We start from the raw sequence: 18485 nt of genomic DNA, 5'->3' as shown, positions 1-18485 counted from the left end.
AAGTGATACCAAGAAGGGATGGGGGACCAAACTTGCTGACAGGTGAGCTGTGATGGGCCGGGGCAGCAAGGGTCTCCAAGCTCCACATGTGTTCCTGGCACAGGTGACCAACAGCCAGAAGGGTCACCCATGGGCCAAGCACTATGGCCAAGGCAGGTGGAGAACAGGGCTCCCAGAGCTCTGTGTGGGGCTTGATGAGTGTGGGATGCTTGTGGGTGACCCCAGGAGAGGCCCCGGTGGAGCTGGGGTGCAGGGCTGGGCTAGGACAGAGGCAGGAAGCTGGCAGGGCTTAGGGATGGAGAGAGAGGTTAGAAGAACAGGTTTGGTCTGTAAAGTCCCAAAAGCCTTCCTCTCCTGAAAAATCTGGATGATGCTCCCAGGCACAGGTAGGGACCAGAGGCTCGGAAAGGGTCAGTGACATCCTCAGGGTCACACAGCAAGGAGTGAGGAGCCTGGCCTAGAACCCAGGGACTTGGGATTTAGGGGGATGGACACATGAGCTTATGTTCTCATCGCCACCTCATCATCCCTGTCTGTCACTCTGTCCCCTTCTCTACCTTCCAGGTTTTGTGGCTCTGAACACCTCCCACCCCATCACTCTGAGGCCCATGAGGGGAATGTGTGTTGGGAGGTTGTGTTGCAGGAAAGGCCCCGTCCAGGATGTCCAGACATGCCCAATCCCTTCTTCCCACCTCCCTCCACCCCTTCCCTCTCTCCCATCCCACTCGCTGGGAAGAAGGCCTCCCTGTTGCTTAGCAACTAGCTGGAGCCTAGGAGAAAGGAAATGGAAATAGCTCAGGAGGTGCCTCCCCTCTGTCAAGATAGGTCCTTGGTGTGTGTGTGCGCGTGTGTGCGTGCGTGTGCTTGCACGTGTGTGTATGCCTACTCTACTTTGAGCCTAGTGTGGAGTCTTACCTTTCAAGACATGCTGACGCCCACCTCGCCCTGAGCCTGAAGGAGGATGTGGCTGTCTGGAAAGCTAATGTCAGTGCCAATTTGGTTGTATCTTCAGAAGCAGTGTTTCCAGAACAAAGGAGGGGACAGACCTGTGGGGCTTCAGTCTGGATGTGGCCCACCACTGGAAGGCTGGCTTTGGAAAAGTTGGCCAGATCAACTGCAACCTGCATCTGTGGTGGGAATGCAGTTGACTTCATCTTCCTATCTCCGCAGGGCTGCCCTGGGAGCTGGGGACACACGTGACCGCATGGGCCAGCAGGACAATGGGTGTTTGGGGGGAGGAGGTGGGGGGTTCAACTGAGGCTGAAGGGAAAAACAAAAATAAAACAAACAAATTTTACCTGGGGCACCTGGCTGGCTCTGTGTGAAGAGCATGTGAGTCTTGATCTCAGGGCTGTGAGTTCGAGCCCCACGATGGGTGTAGAGATTACTTAAATAAACAAACAAACAAATAAATAAGCAAGCAAGCAAGTAACCAAACTTAAAAAACAACAACAACCTAACACGTTTTCCCAGAGACCAATGTGGTTGCCTACAACCACAAGGGAGTTGCAAGCAGAGGCTAGAATTCAGGCCCAGGAACTGGTACAAGGGAGAGAGGGTTGCCCTAAGCGGTTGCTAGGTCCCTCCCTGGAGAGGATTATTCCAAGCACAGGGCCCTTAGAGGCCATCTAGTCCAACCTGCATGAACCCACTTTACAGATGGGAAAGCCTGGGGTCCAATCTCCCCTCATGCCCTGAGGCGTGACCCGAAGGTGCTAACCTGACGTCCGCCCCCCTCTGCAGCTTGAGGGGGAGCGGATTAGAGCCATGAGTGGGCCTTTAAATCTCCAGGATTAACCCGCGCGGAGAGGAGCTTAGCAGGTGGCCGAGAAGTGACCATCCCGCCCGGTGTCTGTGTCTGTCTCGCAGGGCCGAGGCCAGCGGCTCCGGGGCCAGCCGCCATGTCCTCCACCGTGAACAACGGGGCGGCTGGCATGCCGTCCCCACCGGACGCGGCGAACGGCTTCCCTCAGCCGGGGGCCTCCTCGGGGACCTGGCCGCGGGCCGAGGAGGAGCTGCGCGCCGCGGAGCCGGGCCTGGTAAAGCGCGCGCATCGCGAGATCCTGGACCACGAGCGCAAGCGGCGCGTGGAGCTCAAGTGCATGGAGCTGCAGGAGATGATGGAGGAGCAAGGGTGAGCGGGCCACGGGGCGGGGCGGGTCACGGGGCGGGGCGGGGCCGGGCGAGGCTCGGACTGCAGTCAGGCTGGGAGGGGCCGCACTCGGAGCCAGTCCAGGTGGAGCCACTGCAAGGCCAGAACTTGCCTTCTTGTATTCATTTATCAACCGTCTTGGCCGCCTGCTCTACGTCAAGCTCTGAACTAGGCTCAGATTCACAGAAGCCAAGGAGACACACAGTCCATGTCTTCCAGAAACATCCAGTCCGGGGGGGAGAGAAGCATGCAAACACCTATGCTAACCAACTCAAGGTCTCAGTTTCCCCTTCTCTAAAACAACTCTACTGAGCTTCCTGGACTGTGCCAAGGTGGGTGCTGCAGCCAGGCAAGAGGGGACGATGGGCTTTTTTTAGTACAAGGCTACCTGTGGTTTCAGCAGAGGAACCCCAGCCAGCAGCCACACCCAGAAGCTTCAGTGTTACCTGTCCAGTTCAGACCCAGTCACGGGGACACACAAGTGCGCCAGCCACCGTGCTGCACAATGTTGGAGCTGGATCAGGGTCACTTCCTCAAAGACTGCCCCTCACTCCCTCCCCGACTGAGAAGAGAGACAACCATGTTTAGAGCCAACTCCAGCATAAAACGGATTGGAATCGTGGTTAAAGGACAGGACAGGAGAGGACCAAGCACTTCAGGAGCTCAGAGGAGAGATTCTGAGAGGAGACATTCGAATGGGCCTTGAAGGATGTAGGGGTTCGCCAGGGCTTGTGCATCGATCAGTCAGTAAGGCTCTTTTTAGGGACTTTCCTCAAAAGTCCAGTGGAGACAGGACAGGCCTGACACATGGGGCTGGAGGCAAAGAAACAGAACAAAGCCATTCCCATTTGTGCAGCTCTAAGGAAAGCAGGTAGTCTTGAGTTTCCATTTTGTATCTACCCTGAGGATTTTGAAACTATTGGGCTGGCTGTTGAGGGAGTCAAAGTGAGGAGCAGGGCCCGCCCATCAGACTGGCACTGTTGGGGAGCTGACAAGTTGGAAATGCCCAGTGCACTGGGGCCCGGAGCCACACTGGGACAGACAGCCTGTGTACAGAAGTGCTTCTAAGCCTCGCCTTTGTCCGTCCAGGCCTCTGGGCTCCCCAAGAGGCAGCCAAGACATGGTTCACCATCACTGTAGAGCCCAGGAAGACACTGAAGCTCAGACAGAGACAGTCCCTGGCTGCAGGCAGAGCCAAGGCTGGGCCCAGATCCAGGGTCCTCAGGGAGGCTGCCAGGCAGGGCCCCTGAGACACAGAGACTTGGTGTTCATCTCCAGCTGGGGACCAGGTGGGGGTGGGGGGGTCCCTGCCGAGAGGGATAAATGGATGGAAAGCAGCTGAAGGCAGACGGAAAGGAGGCTTCCAGCTGGCAATGAAACCAGGTTTGATGAGCCGTGGATGTGGACAGAGGAAATGAGATCCCCAGGGGCAGGGTCAAGTAGGGGTGGGAAGAGGAGAGCCCACGGACCTTATTTCAACCTGCAAATCCCAATAAGTTGGGGCGACTTGGGCAGTGAAGGGTTGACAGGCAGGTGGGCGAGTTGAGGGAACAGGAGGGGCGCCTGGGCCAGAAGAGGGCCAGCCTTCTGCGCTGCATTCTTGGAAACTGTCCCCTCCCCCTCCCACAGCCCCACCTCCTTCCTGAGCCCCCTCTCTCCCCCTTGAAGAGCCCCATCCTCCCAGGGAATCCCTAAGGCACCCCTCTCATGGGGCTCCTCCCCAAGCCTCCTCCCCTGGCTGAATCTCCCTCTCCTCCAGGAGCCCCCAGACCCTCACGGCACACAAGAAGGTCATCGCAGGATGAGGGCAGCCTCACACAGAGGGGATGGTCAGGCAGAGGTCATTTGACCATGACCTCAGTGTTGGTCCCCTGGCATCAAGGACCGTGCCTCTCTGGGACGCACCCACTAGGTCTCCAGTCAGGACCCCTTACCCTACCCAAGCCCTCACTCCAACGTTTATTTATTTTTGGGACAGAGAGAGACAGAGCATGAACGGGAGAGGGGCAGAGAGAGAGGGAGACACAGAATCGGAAACAGGCTCCAGGTTCTGAGCCATCAGCCCAGAGCCCGACGCGGGGCTCGAACTCACGGACCGCAAGATCGTGACCTGCCCAAGCCCTCACTCCAGATGGTCTTTAGCCTGGAGTCTCCTGTAAAGCTAGCTCTCAAGTCACCAGTGCCCCTCCCCCCGCCCCCAAACCCCTAGCGGCAGCCTGGTCACTGGAGGGCACAGCCACTCCGGAACCCAACAATCCAGAACTGAGCAAGCTATGGCTACTGGGAGTTGTTCTACGTCCTGTGGGCTGAAGATGTACAGGGCTCTCCCACCTCCAGCCAGTCCCCAGAAGGTGCTCCACAAACACTGGGGACCCTTGCTCTGTTACAAAATCCGGTCATTAATATCCATTTCTACAAACACGGGTTCATTCGAGTCTATTTACCAGGTTCTCAGGCATTTGACAGATATTCCCACTAGTCACAGGAACACACATTCTTTGGCCCCATTAAAAAGCAATCCCTTCCTTAATATTGACGGATGGATGGCTAATTCACTGGTGATTGATGCTGCATTGGAATCACCTTCACGCAGCCTGCAATCACCATGGGGCCAGGGACAGAGTCCCTCGCCTGTGTGATGTGCTGTTCCCACCCCAGCCCCAACCTGTGCCCCTTCCTCTGCCCCGGAGGCGGGCAGAGCCATGCTCTGGGGCTTGGAGCTTGGAGCCTCCCTTCTCCCTGTTCTGTTTCCAAATCCGTCAAATGGGAAGAGGAAGACCGCCCACCCTCTCCGAGCTGGAGTCAAGAACAAATTAGTGACCCAGGGACCCAGGAAGTGATTACGTAGGAGCATCCCAGTCTGGGTGGAGACTGGCAGAATGAAACATTTTCAACTCTGAGGACCTCTTTTAAAATGCAGTATTCTGGGGCACCTGCGTGACACAGTCAGTTGGTTAAGCGTCTAGCTCTTTATTTCACCTCAGGTCAGGATCTCACAGTTTGGGAGTTCAGGCCCCGCATCGGGCTTTGCGCTGATGGTGCAGAGCCTGCTTGGGATTTTGTCTCTTTCTCTCTGGCCCTCCGTCGCTTGTGTGCTCTCTCTCTCTCTCTCTCTCTCAAAATAAATACATTAAAAAAAAATTTAATGCAGTGTCCCCTCACCCTGCCCCAGCCTCGGAGGGCGGTCCAGGAAGCAACGACAAATTTGGCACATCGTTCCCTCGTGGCCCATAGAGTGGAGGCGAGACAAGGGAGCCAGATTGCCTGAGCCAGGCGGCTGGGGCACTGAGACAGGTGTAATTGCTGTCCCTGTCCCCAGTCCCCTGGCCAAGCCTTCGACTTCCAGTCTGGCTTTGGCACGGCTGCCAGGCCTCTGCATGGCAGGCACTGCCACCTTCACAAGGACGGGGTAGCAGCCTCCCTACCTCGGCCTTTGCCTCTGGGAGAACAGGGAGATGGACCGGAGGTGATTCCTGACCTGGGACACTGCTGACCTGGCAGGGGTGTAGGGTGGAAGAAGGCAGGGAGCCTGGGACAGCTAGACCCTCAGTCCCTCCTGCTCTGGGACAAAGGGTCCTTGGTCACTACTATTTATTGGGCAGCTATTATGTGCCACGCACTGCGCAGAGTGCTTTGTAAGCATCATTTCCCTTAATCCTTGTGACAGCCTTGAAAGACAAGTCACTGTCCCTTTTCACAGATGTAGAGGTCAAGGTCACAGAGCTAGAAAATGGAGGGTGCCAGGACTCAAACACAGGACCGCCTGGTTCTCAGACCTCTTCCCTTAATCACTGTCCAACGTGGCCTCAGCTGAGGGCTGACCTCAAGAGATACGAGGGAACAGGAGACTTGAAGGCAGAGGTTGTACCTGACACCTCTTTGCCCAGTAACCAGACGGTCATCCCTGGGTCCCCACCTTCTCCTAGCAAGATGCTCTGGGGCATAGAGGGGTCCTCCCTAAGCCTCCAAGTCGATTCAATCCAGCACTCCTGGCCTCCCAATGGCCTGCGCTGAAGTTCGTCAACTTGCCTCAGACCTGCCTGCTCTGGGATGGGCCCTAAATTCCTGCACATGTCCTGCTCCAGGTCTTAGCGAACCCTGAGTCCTGCTCCTACCTCCCGGCCCCCTATGCTCCATAGACTCCAGGAGTCTGGGGAACTTGGGCCCTGGCCTGAAGCCCATCCCACTCAACTGAGGATGCGGCCCAGCCTCGCTCTTGGGCCATCTCCCCAGCCCCACCAGGTCCAGGGCCCCATGGCCTGAGACAGCCGGCCTGTCTCTCCCACCCAGAGATCCACGAGTCAGGGTCTGGGCAGCGTGGAAGGGCCTCTGCTGCCTGTCTCAATGTTGGTGCCAATGACAAGCTGGTCCCCTGAGGAGAAGGCGAGAAGGAAGCAGTTCCCATGTGCCTGCACTGCTCAGAAAAGGGGCCACCACCCCTTCTTCCCGGGCACCAGGACAGCCCAGCCGACCAAGGGCTCTGCACTGCCCAGCAAACAAGGCCAAGGCACCTGCAGCCAAATGCCCGAGTCTGAGCCTAACAGGGACAGAGGTGGACATTGATGAGCATGAGCCAGTCGGCAGGGGGTCCCCAGGTCCCAGCCACCCTGCATCCCGGATGCCTTGCTGTCCACTTCTTCCCCTGGGTCCTCCCGCCCACTCCCCACGCCCACTGCCCAGCTCTGACTTCACGGTCTCCCACACAAAGCCCTGCAGTAGCCAGTGCCGGCCTCCCTGCCTCCAGATCCCCCGCCTCTAGCCACGCAGCCACCAGAGTCAAGTGTCCAAAACGAACATCCAACCTTCGAACTGTTCGATGCCTCTCCGTCACCAGTCACTCATTTGTCAAAGCAATTTGGAGGCCACATGTGGCAGGCAAGGTGCCAGATGCTGGGACACAATGGCAATCCAGACAGACAAGGTCTCTGCCCTCAGGAACCCCCAAGCCAGTGCAGGATACAGAGGAGTCGGTCAACAGATAACAACACAGGAGCTACCTGCTGGGACCTGGAGGCACAGGTTGCTATGGAAACACAACCTAACCTGGTTGGGGGTATCTGTCCTGCGGTAAACAGCCCATGAGTCACGTCTTTGTGCTTGGCCATGATTATTTCCACTGGCTAAACCAGGAAGTTAATTTTGTGAGGCAAAAGATGTGCTCATTCCTTCTGGCTTTTGAAAGGAATTGCCAGATTGCTCTCCAAAAAGGCTGGGCCAATCCCAAATGCTTGTTGGAGAAGGGGAGGGAAGGAGGGTAGGAGAAGAGAGGGGAGGACAGAGATGGGGTCCCTGAGAGGCAACAACGTGCCATTTTCATGGACAAACTGAGCGCAGAGGCCTGGGTCTGCTGTGAGGACAGAGTGGATGGTGAGTGAAGGACAGAGACAAGACGGGACCCCGGTCCTATTTTGCCACCATGTTTTCCATCCAGGACAATGACCTGCAGCCAGAGATGGGAGGGTGAGGGGATTAGGAGGCCAAGATTCATCCGGCAACAGACGCGATGTCTGCTGTGCGCCAGGCACAGGGCACGGGGCTGAGCGCTGAGCGAGCGAAGGCCCCCACACCCTGCCCCGGGGCAGCATGGACACAGGCTGGAGGGGGAAATGCCAGAGGAGCCAAGAGGCTGTCACAGGGATGCAGTGACAGGGGATGATGACTGACCCCAGGGTGGGAGCAAGGGTGATAATTCTGGACTTTGGTCCTTAGCCTGAACCCAGGCTTGGGGGGGGGGGGGAAGGGAATAGAGAAGTTGGGGGACTCCATTCAAGACCAGACTTGGGGCTCCCGGGTGGTTCAGTCGGTTAAGTGTCCGACTTCGGCTCAGGTCATGATCTCACAGTTTGTGGGTTCAAGCCCGGCATCGGGCTCTGTGCTGACCGCTCAGAGCCTGGAGCCTGCGTCAGATTCTGTGTCTCCCCTTCTCTCTGCCCCTCCCCTGCTCTCTCTCTCTCTCTCTCTCTCTCTCTCTCCCTCTGCAAAAATAAATAAACATTAAAAAAAAAAAAAAAAAAAGACCAGCCTTCACCCACCTCCCCCCCCAAAACAGAGAAGCAATGGATCTGGTACTGGGATCTGGGACAAGCCGCTTGCAGCCTCGCTCTTGCAGAGGTTGGGATGAGTTGAGGACTTCCCAAGGCTATTGTAAGGATCAGGAAAGCGGAAAAGTCCCGGACCTTCACTTCTCCCTTAAAACGTCTCCAGAGAGTGACTGCGGCCTGGACATGGGAGGGTGACCTGCCCTGGGAGTGGGGGGGACCAGGAGGAAGGGCACAGCTTCCTCCCCACAGTCTCCCCCCCTTCCCCCACCTCCCGGACAACTCTTCCCTTTTTTTGGTCCATTTGTTTGTTTGGCTGGTCGTTGCTTGTTTGTTTAGTTGGTTGATTGTCTGGTTTGGCGCAAAAAGCCTTGAGCTTCCCCAGGGCTGAGAGCCTTGCTTGGTCGTGTGACCTCAGACAGGTCTTTGCAAGCTGGAAGGTGCACTTGTGATGGGGGGGGATGGGGGGGTGGGGAGGGAAAGAAAGCCAAGAGGGCAGCCCTCACCCTCCCTGTGCCCCTGCAGGTACTCGGAGGAGGAGACCCGACAGAAGGTCAGGACTTTCCGGCAGATGCTGATGGAGAAGGAGGGAATGCTGACCAGGGAGGACCGGCCTGGGGGCCACATGTGAGTGCTCACTGCTTGGGGGTAGGGGTGGGGGAGGGAGGGTGATCAGGAAACTTCAAAAACATTCTGACCCCAGCGTGGCCGCTGGCTGACAGTGTGGCCCCAGGCTAGCCCCACTTCCCCAGTTATTACCACCTGTAAAATGGGCCCCGGAGTAAGCACGTGTTCTGGAAAGTGGGAACCGACACACCGAATGCCATTGCCAGCGTGGCCAAAGAACCATCAGGTAAAGAGAGCAAGGGCTCTGCAGGGGTCACATCTTGCGCCCCTCACAGGACAGGAGGAACACCAGTGTGCCATGGGCCGTGGGCTTGGCATCCAACAGGGGAGCTATGGGGAGGCAGATTTATCTGGGGTTAGAGAAACTGGGGACAAGAATGCCACACAAAAGTGCAGCAGGCTGCTGTAGGAGTGTGAGGGCAGCCTGTCCCTGCGCCAGTCCCGGCCCCACTGGATGGCTGACCGCGCCCCATGCCTGGCAGGCAGTGCGCACTGAGGGGGCTTCATGGAATCCACTCAATGGGCCTTCCCCTCCCCTCACTGAGCCTCAGAGCCCTACCTGGTTCTGGCTCTGGGCGGGACAGAGGCTTCTAGAGCAGCCAAGGTAAATACTCCTGGCATTTCTTCTGGGGGGGGGGGGACTAATTTGAGGAGCAGGCATTTTGCCAAGGCCCCTAAACCCCTGTCACTTTTGCTTACACCCCAAACAAAAAGAGAGCAGCATGTTCTGAGAGATTCTCCTGTTGAGGACAGAGAGACAGAGCACAAGTGGGGGAGGGGCAGAGAGAGCGGGAGACACAGAACCCAAAGCAGCCTCCAGGCTCCCAGTGGGTCAGCACAGAGCCCAACTCGGGGCTTGAACTCACAAGCCTTGAGATCATGACCTGAGCCAAAGTCGGAAGCTTAACCGACTGAACCACTCAGGCGCCCCTCCTGTCGCCAATGTCTTAAAGACAAACAGCATCGCAGGAGTAGCCAACCTGGGTGGGCAGCGGGGAAGCCCTTTCTTTGTCCTTCTGGATGGCTGGGGGCTCCGGGGGTGGGGGAGTCCCGCCGTACCCCACCTAAACCTCACCTCTCTGGTTCAGGTATGGAGAGGAGCAAACACAGGGCAGTGGAGGCTTGCGAGGGGCTCACGGGTGATCTGGGGGAGCCAGGCGATAAGGTGGCGCTAATCACCACCTCCCTCTCTGCAGCCGCCCTCAACTCACAGCACCCTCAGCCACTCCCGTGCCCTCCCTTCAGTGATGCCCATCCAGCCCCCTGCCCCCCACCCCCACCAAGAGCAGGACAGCACCTCTCTTCCCTTCCTAAAGCTCCTGAGAGCCGGATCCTCCTGCTGCTGCCCGCACCACCTCCAGACTCGGAGGTCCTGGCTTTCCCACTCGTGCCCCCTCAAATCACCCCAGTGCTTTTCTGGAAAATCACCCTCCTCTACACGGTGCAAGGGACAGAGGCCTGTGTGGACTCTCCTGCCACTTTCCCTGGCCCTTCTCCCCTCTCCCAGGCTCCTTCCTTCCTTCCTTTCTTTTTTATTTTAATGTTTATTTATTTTTGAGAGAGAGAGAGCGCACATGCACCCGCCCGCTCGTGAGCAGGGGAGGGGCAGAGAGAAGGGGAGAGAGGATCTGAAGCGGGCTCCATACTGATAGCAGAGAGCCTAATGTGGGCCTTGAACGCACAAACCACGAGATCATGACCTGAGCCAAACAAAGCTGGACACTTAACTGACTGAGCCACCCAGGTGCCTCCCAGGCTCCTTCCTTTTAATTGAATTCCCCGTCCTTCCTCAGCTCTGCTTCCTCCTCTGGCCACTGTCCCATGTTTTTCTCTCCTTTTTCAATCGAATTTCTGTAGACCATGAGGCACGTGTTGCCCCTACTTCCTTAGGCCACGCAGCCGTGGTCGGCTTCCGCCCCAATCCCTGGGACCTGCTGACACCAAGGCCTCCAGAGTCCTACTTCCGGTGGCCCGTGCTTCTCGGCAGGCCTGGCCTCTCTCTAGTCGGGGCTACCACTGTGCTTCCCCTTCTGGAAGCCTACTTTTCCCCTGGCTTCTGTGTTTCCTCCTGCCTCCCCTGGTGACTCTCTCTGTCTCCCTTTGCCCCTGCCCTCCTCCCGGATGTTGGGCCCTTCCCTCTGCCTTCCCTCTTCTCCCCAGGAGGGAGGGATCTCACCTGTTCCCCTGCTGAGATGCCTCCTGTCAGGGGGTGCTCTCAAGTCTTTGCCAGGGGTCTTGATCATATCTTCCCCTGTAAGAACCAGGATGCACTGGGAAATTCACCAGCGTGTCCATCATCAGAAGAAATGTCCTTGAGGGTCTGTGCTGGGTGTCCCCCCCCCCTTCCCCGTGCTAGGAGCAGGGAGGAGAGGAGGGGAAGGGGGGGGCCCCCTGCCCCCCCCCCCCCCCCCCCCCGTGGCAACACAAACCTGAAACCTGAAACCAGGAATCACCAGCAACCCCTGACAAGAAACACCAGGGCCGCTTGAACCACGAAGCCCTTGTGTGTGCTCAGTAGAGGAAGAGAGAGCGACAGGCTGGGGTGGTCAGTCAGGAAGGGTCCCTTGGAAGAGGCAGTGTCTGGAAGACTCGATGATCAGGGAGCACTCCTGCTTTGGAGGCAGAGAAGAGTGTAGACTAGGCTGGGTCCTGGGATTCCGCTAGCTAGCGTGTTAAAAGATGCTATCAGAAGACTGATCTTTATCGGTTTTGTTTGCTGCTCTCTCTCTGGTACCTAGAACACTTGCCCGATTTTCCCCAAAGCCTGGGTTTCCTCCTCTACGTGGGAAAAGGGGTGGGGCCGGAAGGTTTCTTCTAGCTCCGGGAGCCAAAACGATGTGAAAATAGCACTCCAAACGGTGACTGAGGCAAGCTAAGGAGGCTGATGGTGGCCTGGATAATAACTCGCAGGCTGGGAGGAGCCCGAGGCCCAAGGCAGAGAGGTGACAGGGAGCTGGTGACCGATGGGTCGTGTGCCTTCCTGTGGACCTGGCATCAGACCGTGGATCTTCGCTTCCTAGCTCGGAGTCTGGGGTAGTGGAGGGAGAGTGTGGGCTCTGGTGTCAGACACGTCACCTGTCCCAACCTCCAAGCTCCATGTTAACCCCCCGGGCCCTGGATCCCAGCTCGACCACACCCCGGCTGTGTGACTTGGGCACGTCCTTGACTTCTCTGGGCCTTTACTTCTTTACTTATAAAAGGGACCACTCGGCAATCTCTGTGCTCATGCCTCTGGCTTCCTGACCCCGATACCCCAACCCCCTCATGGACTGGATTTTGAGACATGGAGAAATCCAGTGCCCTCTTAGAGGGAGGTGACAATGCCAGAGCCAGTAGAATGTCACCTCTCAGGAGGAAGAGAGGAGGGATATCTGATTTTAACCCTCCATGGACTGTAAGAGCCTATGGTACCTCCCCTTCAGGAAAAGGGTCTTAAAGGGGCAGGATCACTCCCAGTGATCTTAAATTAATCTACCAGTTTGAGTGACCGTCTCTTGAGACAGACCGCCAGGACACCATATTGCTGCAGTACCTGGACTGGATTCCATAGATGGTGGCAGCCGGTGGAAGGTTTGGGGGAGGTGTGATGTGGTCAGACAGGTGTTTGGGGACTTTCTTCTTGGAAAGAGGAATCAGAAGGGTGACAGGCGGGGAGAACCGTGGGGCAGCTGGCATGGTAATCTGGAAGCCAGATGACAGACAGGAGTCAGGTCCCAGAGACATTGAGAGAGGACACACCTTTGTCCTTGCAAACTGATTGATGTTGGGAGCCTATCTTACCCCTGAAACCCTCTGTGGTTCCCCACCATCCATGCAGCCCTGGACGCCCTGGCCTCCTACTGAAGGGTCTCCACACTCTCAACCCAGCCCGGTTCCCCGCTCCCAGCCTCAGGCAGCAGCCAGCCCGACCTGCAGTTCCCAGCTCCCTCCTGCTGTTCCCAGGTCCATGCCTTTGCTCACCCTGGGCCCTCGGTCTGGAACACCCTGGGCCCCTCTGCACTGGCTCTAATTCACCCCATCATTCAGGGCTGCCTCTAAAAACCACTCCACCAACATTCCCGGGATAAAAGTAAACCGTTTTCCTCTTTGGAATCCACACAATGCTTTCTTACTTCTCGTGGTTGCTCTCAGTTCTATTTTGTTTTTTCCCTCGCTCTAATAGACAAGCTTTAAGAATAATTGTTTTCCTAGTTATGTAATATTAAAAAAAAATGCTCGGGAGAGAGGGTTTCTGGAAAACAATATTCATAAGCTACTCCCTAACACAGTGAGCAAATTCCAGTCTTTTTTTTTTCCTGTGCATCCGGTTTGCTGCATAGTGTGACATCTCTGTGCCTCATGGTTTTATCTATAAGATGGGAATTTTCATGATGGTACCTATGTCACAGAGCGGTTTGAGCATTAAATGATTAAATGAGATAAATACAGACACAGTGCTTAGAATCGTGCCTGACAATACGCCCCCATGCACTGTGTGGAGCAAGGGGAGGGGCCTCAGGCCTGACTCATCCCTGTTCCCGCCACCTGTCCTGCCATCCTGCTCATCCCTGTTCCTGCCACCGCTGTCCCTGTCCCAGGCCCCAGGCAGACCTGGCATGCCGGCTGAGTGAATGAGCTGGGAAAGCAGACCCTTTGCCTGGAATCCTCCCCTCCTCTGTCTGGACTCATTCATCTGTTGATTGGCCATTATGCTCTTGGCTAATGGGAAACAGAACCCGTTAATGAGAGAAGCTGCTGGCATGAGGAAGAGCGTGTGACAGGCAGTCTTTACTCATGTCAGAGCCTTGGCCGTGGCGGCCGGTCCAACACATGTCCTGTGCGGTGAGGACCCTTGGTCCGTTCGTTCTTGGTCTCTCGTCACTAGACCCAGACTGTTTGGCTGGCTTTGCTCAGCTCTGTGGGGGCTGGGCTCATTGTATCACAGGGGAGTAACGCCTCCCGCACCTATTCCACAGATGTGGTGAGGAGTCAACTAGATGACAAACTCGAATTTAAAGGCAGGAAGTACTAGGGGCACCTGGGTGGCTCAGCTGATTAAGCATCAGACTCTTGATTTTGGCTCAGGTCATGATCTCACATTTTGTGAGTTCGAGCCCCACATGGGGCTCTGTGTTGACAGTGAAGAGCCTGCTTGGGATTCTCTCTCCCTCTCTCTGTCCCTCTCCTGCTCACGTACAGGTGTGTGCATGCTCTCTCTCTCAAAATAAATAAATAAACCTAAAAAAAAAAAAAAAAGAGCAAGGGGGTAGCTGGGTGGCTCAGTTGGTTCAGCGTCTGACTTCAGCTCAAGTCATGATCTCGAGGTTTGTGAGTTTGAGCCCCACGTCAGGCTCTGTGCTGACAGCTCAGAGCCTGGAGCCTGCTTCAGATTCTGTGTCTCCCTCTCTCTCTGCCCCTCCCCTGCTCACACTCTGTCTCTCTCTCTCAAAAATGAATAAACTTTTAAAAAAATGTTTTAAAAAGAGGAGGAAGTGCTACACAAATCTAGAACTCCATGCATATCCAGAACTCCGTGCATACACCCACAACTGTGTCTATAAAGTAGAGGCCAGGGCTGAGCTAACATCGGCAGCAGGGGCTGGCCAGTGAAGTCAAGGCCTGTCCTGTTTGCACATGAATTCTCAAAGCCAATTGCATAAGTGAACTTGTATCCTTTAGTCAAAAGTTCCAAAACCAAAGGGGATGTTCCTTTCCTTCTCTGGGCCTCAGTTTTCTCCTCTGTAAAATGGGGAGGTACAATTTCTCTAAATCAGGTAGTGACTCTGATTGGGATTTGTGGACAATTGAAACATTAGAGAACATTATTGTTGGTGATATTATCATCCAGCAAAGGCAGGCTAGGAGAACACAGGGTTCTAGCCTTGGGAGATCCTGAAAAACAGATGTGCTGATATCAGCTGCACAAAGTCAGCAAGAGAAGCGTCAGCCTACGCCCTTTTATACCCCTGGAACCTGCAGGACACAGAGGTTCTGGAACCAGAAGGTTCTGAGACCTGTGCCCCTCCCTGAGCCCACTACTCGATGCCCTGTGCTTGTACCTTCAATGCTCCCAGCAGCCGAGAGCCCAAGTAAATCTCTCGGAAGGGACCACAGACTGAGAAAGGCCAGCTGAGAAGTCCCCAGGGAGGGAGAATACAGAAGCTCTGTCCCCAGGACAGAGGAAGAAAGATGTCTGTAGGGGTGCAGCCGGCAGAGCAGGAGGGCACAGTGTGGGGAAGGAGGAGTTCGGATGTTACAGACAAAAAAGGATCCCTGCCCAGGGCAGTGCCCAGATGGAGCTGTTTTATTTTGTAAATAACCTTTATCACATTTTCGTCAGGATAGACTCCGGAGCTCCCTCCTGCCATCGGCTCACCCACAGTGTTTGAGGTGCCCTTAAGTTTTGCCAAAGACCGTGTTTATGTGTCAGGCATTTGTGCGGCTGAGGGCTGTGTGGGGGTGACACCGTCAGGGTAGGGGACAGTGGGGGGGGGGGTTGGCGCACGGGACAGGCCGAAGAGCTGGAGATTTCAGGAACAGGAAGGAGGCCACTGGCTTCAGGAAGAGGAATGTGGGGAAGAGCAGAGAGGTCTGAATGGAGGGGTATGGGGATGTTTGGCTCTGTGGGGTGCAGGGGGAATGACGTGAAGCCCCCCCCCCCACCTCCGTCGCCCCAGAGAAACCTCCCACACTACCCGTGCGACTTCAGGGTTGCCCCGGGCCAGGTCGGGGTTTAGGAACCAAACAGCATTCTTAATACTGGCCTCCAGGCTAGCTAACACTGTCAGATTTGGGTTACATTCTTTTTTGGTTTTTGTTTTTTTAAGTTTATTTTAAGATAGGGAGAGAGAGAACGAGCAGAGGAGGGGCAGAGAGAGAGAGAGAGAGAGAGAGAGAGAGAATCCCAAGCAGGCCCCTCGCTGTCAGTGCAAAGCCCAATGCAGGGCTCGAACTCACAAACTGTGAGATCATGACCTGAGCCAAAACTAAGTCAAAACACTTAACCTACTGAACCACCCAGGCTCCCCAATTCTTTTATTTTTTATACAAGATCAGTTCTTTATTATTATTATTTTTTTTTTTTTTAGTTTTTTGTTTTATTTTTGAGAGAGAGAGAAACAGAGTGTGAGCAGGGGAGGGGCAGAGAGAGAGGGAGACACAGGATCCTAAGCAGGCTCCAGGCTCTGAGCTGTCAGCACAGAGCCTGACGTGGGGCTCGAACTCACGAGCTGTGGATCATGACCTGAGCTGAAGTCAGACGCTTAACCAACTGAGCCACCCAGGTGCCCTACAAAACCAGTTCTTCAAAGAACAGATTAGTGGGTGCTCTACTAGAGATTTGCTCCTGGAAATTCTTTCACCTTGTAGCTGTGGGGAGAAGGTGAGGGTGCGTTAGTGTCTGACAGGGGTCCCTCTAACAGTGGCAACCATGTGTGGGACGACCGTCTGGGGCCAGGCCTGTCGCTCATGTCAGGAGCTTCATAGAGCGAATCTCACTTAATCCTCTCCTCAGCTGGGATATTCTTTTCGGGCTTGTGGAGATAAAGGCCTGGGGACTCAGTGAGCATGGTCATGCCTGGATTGAGACCTGTCTGTGTGAATCCAAAGCTCGTGTCATGTCCTTAATGCTCTGCCACCCCCAGTGCTGGCCTGCCTTGCTCCGGGCAGGGAAAGAGTGAGCCTGGCGAACAGCACCCAGGAGTGAGGGTAGTGGTACCTGAAGCAGGGCTGAGCCTCCATCTGGGAAGGGCACTGTCTGAGCCAGAAACAAAGAACGGAAAGTGGGGAAGCCACCACCTTGAAGCCATTACCCTGAAGCTGGGCTTTGGAGGGTCGCTTCTGGGCTCAAAGAAGAAGTTGCACAGTACTGTTTCCCCCAGAGAATCCCCCAGCGGCCCTGTGACAGTTATCACGCTCCTCTCGGAGAAGGGGCTCAGAGAGGGGGGATGACAGGTACCAAGTCACACAGGGACTCAGGGCCAGTGCACGATGAGGCCACGCCTGCGGCTTCAAAGCTCATGCTCCAGCCGCAAGCCCCGCTGCCTTTAGGAAGAGAGCATCCCTCGGCGAAGCGCCCGCAGGGAGCGAACATCTGTGGCGGAAGACGGCTGTGGGCTCCAGAGCCGGGAGCAGGGACGGGACGCTGCGGTCCCTGCTGAGCGCAGGGGAGGGCTCTGCAAGATAGATGGGGAGCCGCGGAGGCGGCGGAGTGGCGGGGCCCGCGCCGCTGCCACCGGGCGGTGATTGATGACAGCCCGGCAGCGGCAGCGGGAGAAGAGCAGCCGGGCCTCGGGAGGCTGCGGAGAGGAGGGCGAGGAGAGGCCATGAATATTTCAGAGCCGCGGCCGGGGCGGGGGGACCGGATGGGGGCGGGGAGGGAGGCGCTCGGCGGGGAGGGGGGTGGGGACCAGGCCGGCGAGCGGGGTTAGGGAGCTAGGAGGGTGGGGAGAGCGGGGCTCACGAGAGGAAGGGGGGCTGCGGACGGGGAGTGGGCTGAGCGAGGGGCAGGCGGGTAGGGGTAGGACAGTGGGGCTCAGGGGCACAGGGATCGGTGAAAGGGGCTCTGTGCGGGAAAGGGGGGCTGGGGAGGGCAGAGGAGCACTATGAATGGGAGTGAGGGGCTCGGCGAGGGGAGGGGGCTCACTGAGAGGTGAGACCAAAGAAGGGGCCGAAGTGGCGGGAGGGCCCGGCTGAGGCCGGGTGTCTGCAAGGGAGGCGGCTCTTTGGGTCGCCCAGATCCCCGACTGACCTTCTAGGGGTCGGGGCCGCACCCCGCAGACCTTGCGGAAGGACCAGGCCTCGGGGCGCCGCGCTGAGAAAGGGGCAGGCGGAAGGCCCGGCCCTGGGGCGCGGGTGGTGAGCGTCCCTGTCGCCGGCAGCGTGGCGGAGACCCCGCGGCTGCTCGAGGGCGCGGAGCCGGGCCTGGAGTACGCGCCCTTGGACGAGGACGACGGCCCGGTGGACTGCGACTGCCCGGCCGCCTGCTACCGCGGGCACCGGGGGTACAGGTCAGCGCCCGCCGCGGCGGGGAGGGGCGGGGGGAAGGGGGCCAGAGCCTCCTCTCCTCCCTCACCGCCCACCCCCAACCCCCCACCCCCTCTCACCCAGGACCAAGCACTGGTCCAGCAGCTCGGCGTCGCCCCCTCCCAAGAAGAAGAAGAAAAAGAAAGGCGGCCACCGGAGAAGCCGGTGAGAGCGCCGCCCGGCCGGAGGGGGCGGGAGGGGCACGGTGGGGTCCCCCAGGTGCGCACCCTTCTGCGGGCAGGAGACCCAAAGTTGCATTTGTGAGCCCCGCGCCTCGCCGCGACCCTTTGCCCTTACAGATTCCCGCCCCCTCACTGTGCAGGGGGTGGGGGGGGCAACGAAGGGCCCGCCCCCTCACCAGGCTCCTCCCCCTCGCGGAGCCCCTCCCTTTCGCCCAGCCCCCCCCCCCCCCCCTTATTGGCACTCACCTACCCCAGAACTAGACACACTGATCCGGCTCCTGGGTCCACCCGCTAGACCCGCGCTCGCAGTCCCCCCTTCTCGCTCCCCCGGCGGTCCTGCACTCACCACCACAAGTGTGAGTGGCCCGGGGAGGAGGGGTTTAGCTGGGTCACATCTGTGGCTCCCCATCTGTGTGTCCCCCTCTCCTATCCCTTGCAGACTTCTGGAGCCCCAACTAACTCTGTCCAACTGTCTGTCCTTTT

At 57.2% G+C, this 18485-nt stretch overlaps 1 protein-coding gene across 2 annotated transcripts in view; it reads left to right on the top strand.

Annotated features, from left to right (window-relative positions):
- SRRM3 (serine/arginine repetitive matrix 3) overlaps nt 1-18485 on the top strand; it is a 56501-nt gene that overhangs the window by 19438 nt on the left and 18578 nt on the right. For both annotated transcript variants that reach the window (XM_086691842.1, XM_086691846.1), the window contains exons 2-5: nt 1870-2134; nt 8716-8817; nt 17676-17804; nt 17905-17985. In XM_086691842.1, coding sequence (XP_086547968.1) covers nt 1902-2134; nt 8716-8817; nt 17676-17804; nt 17905-17985 — 545 coding nt within the window. In that variant the 5' untranslated portion in view covers nt 1870-1901. The remainder of the gene's footprint in view (nt 1-1869; nt 2135-8715; nt 8818-17675; nt 17805-17904; nt 17986-18485) is intronic.

This window comes from Puma concolor, chromosome E3 (genome assembly GCF_028749965.1).
Source record: "Puma concolor isolate L17-30 chromosome E3, mPumCon1.1.hap2, whole genome shotgun sequence".
NCBI lineage: Eukaryota > Metazoa > Chordata > Mammalia > Carnivora > Felidae > Puma > Puma concolor.
This window is presented reverse-complemented; position numbering and strand designations above follow the sequence as displayed.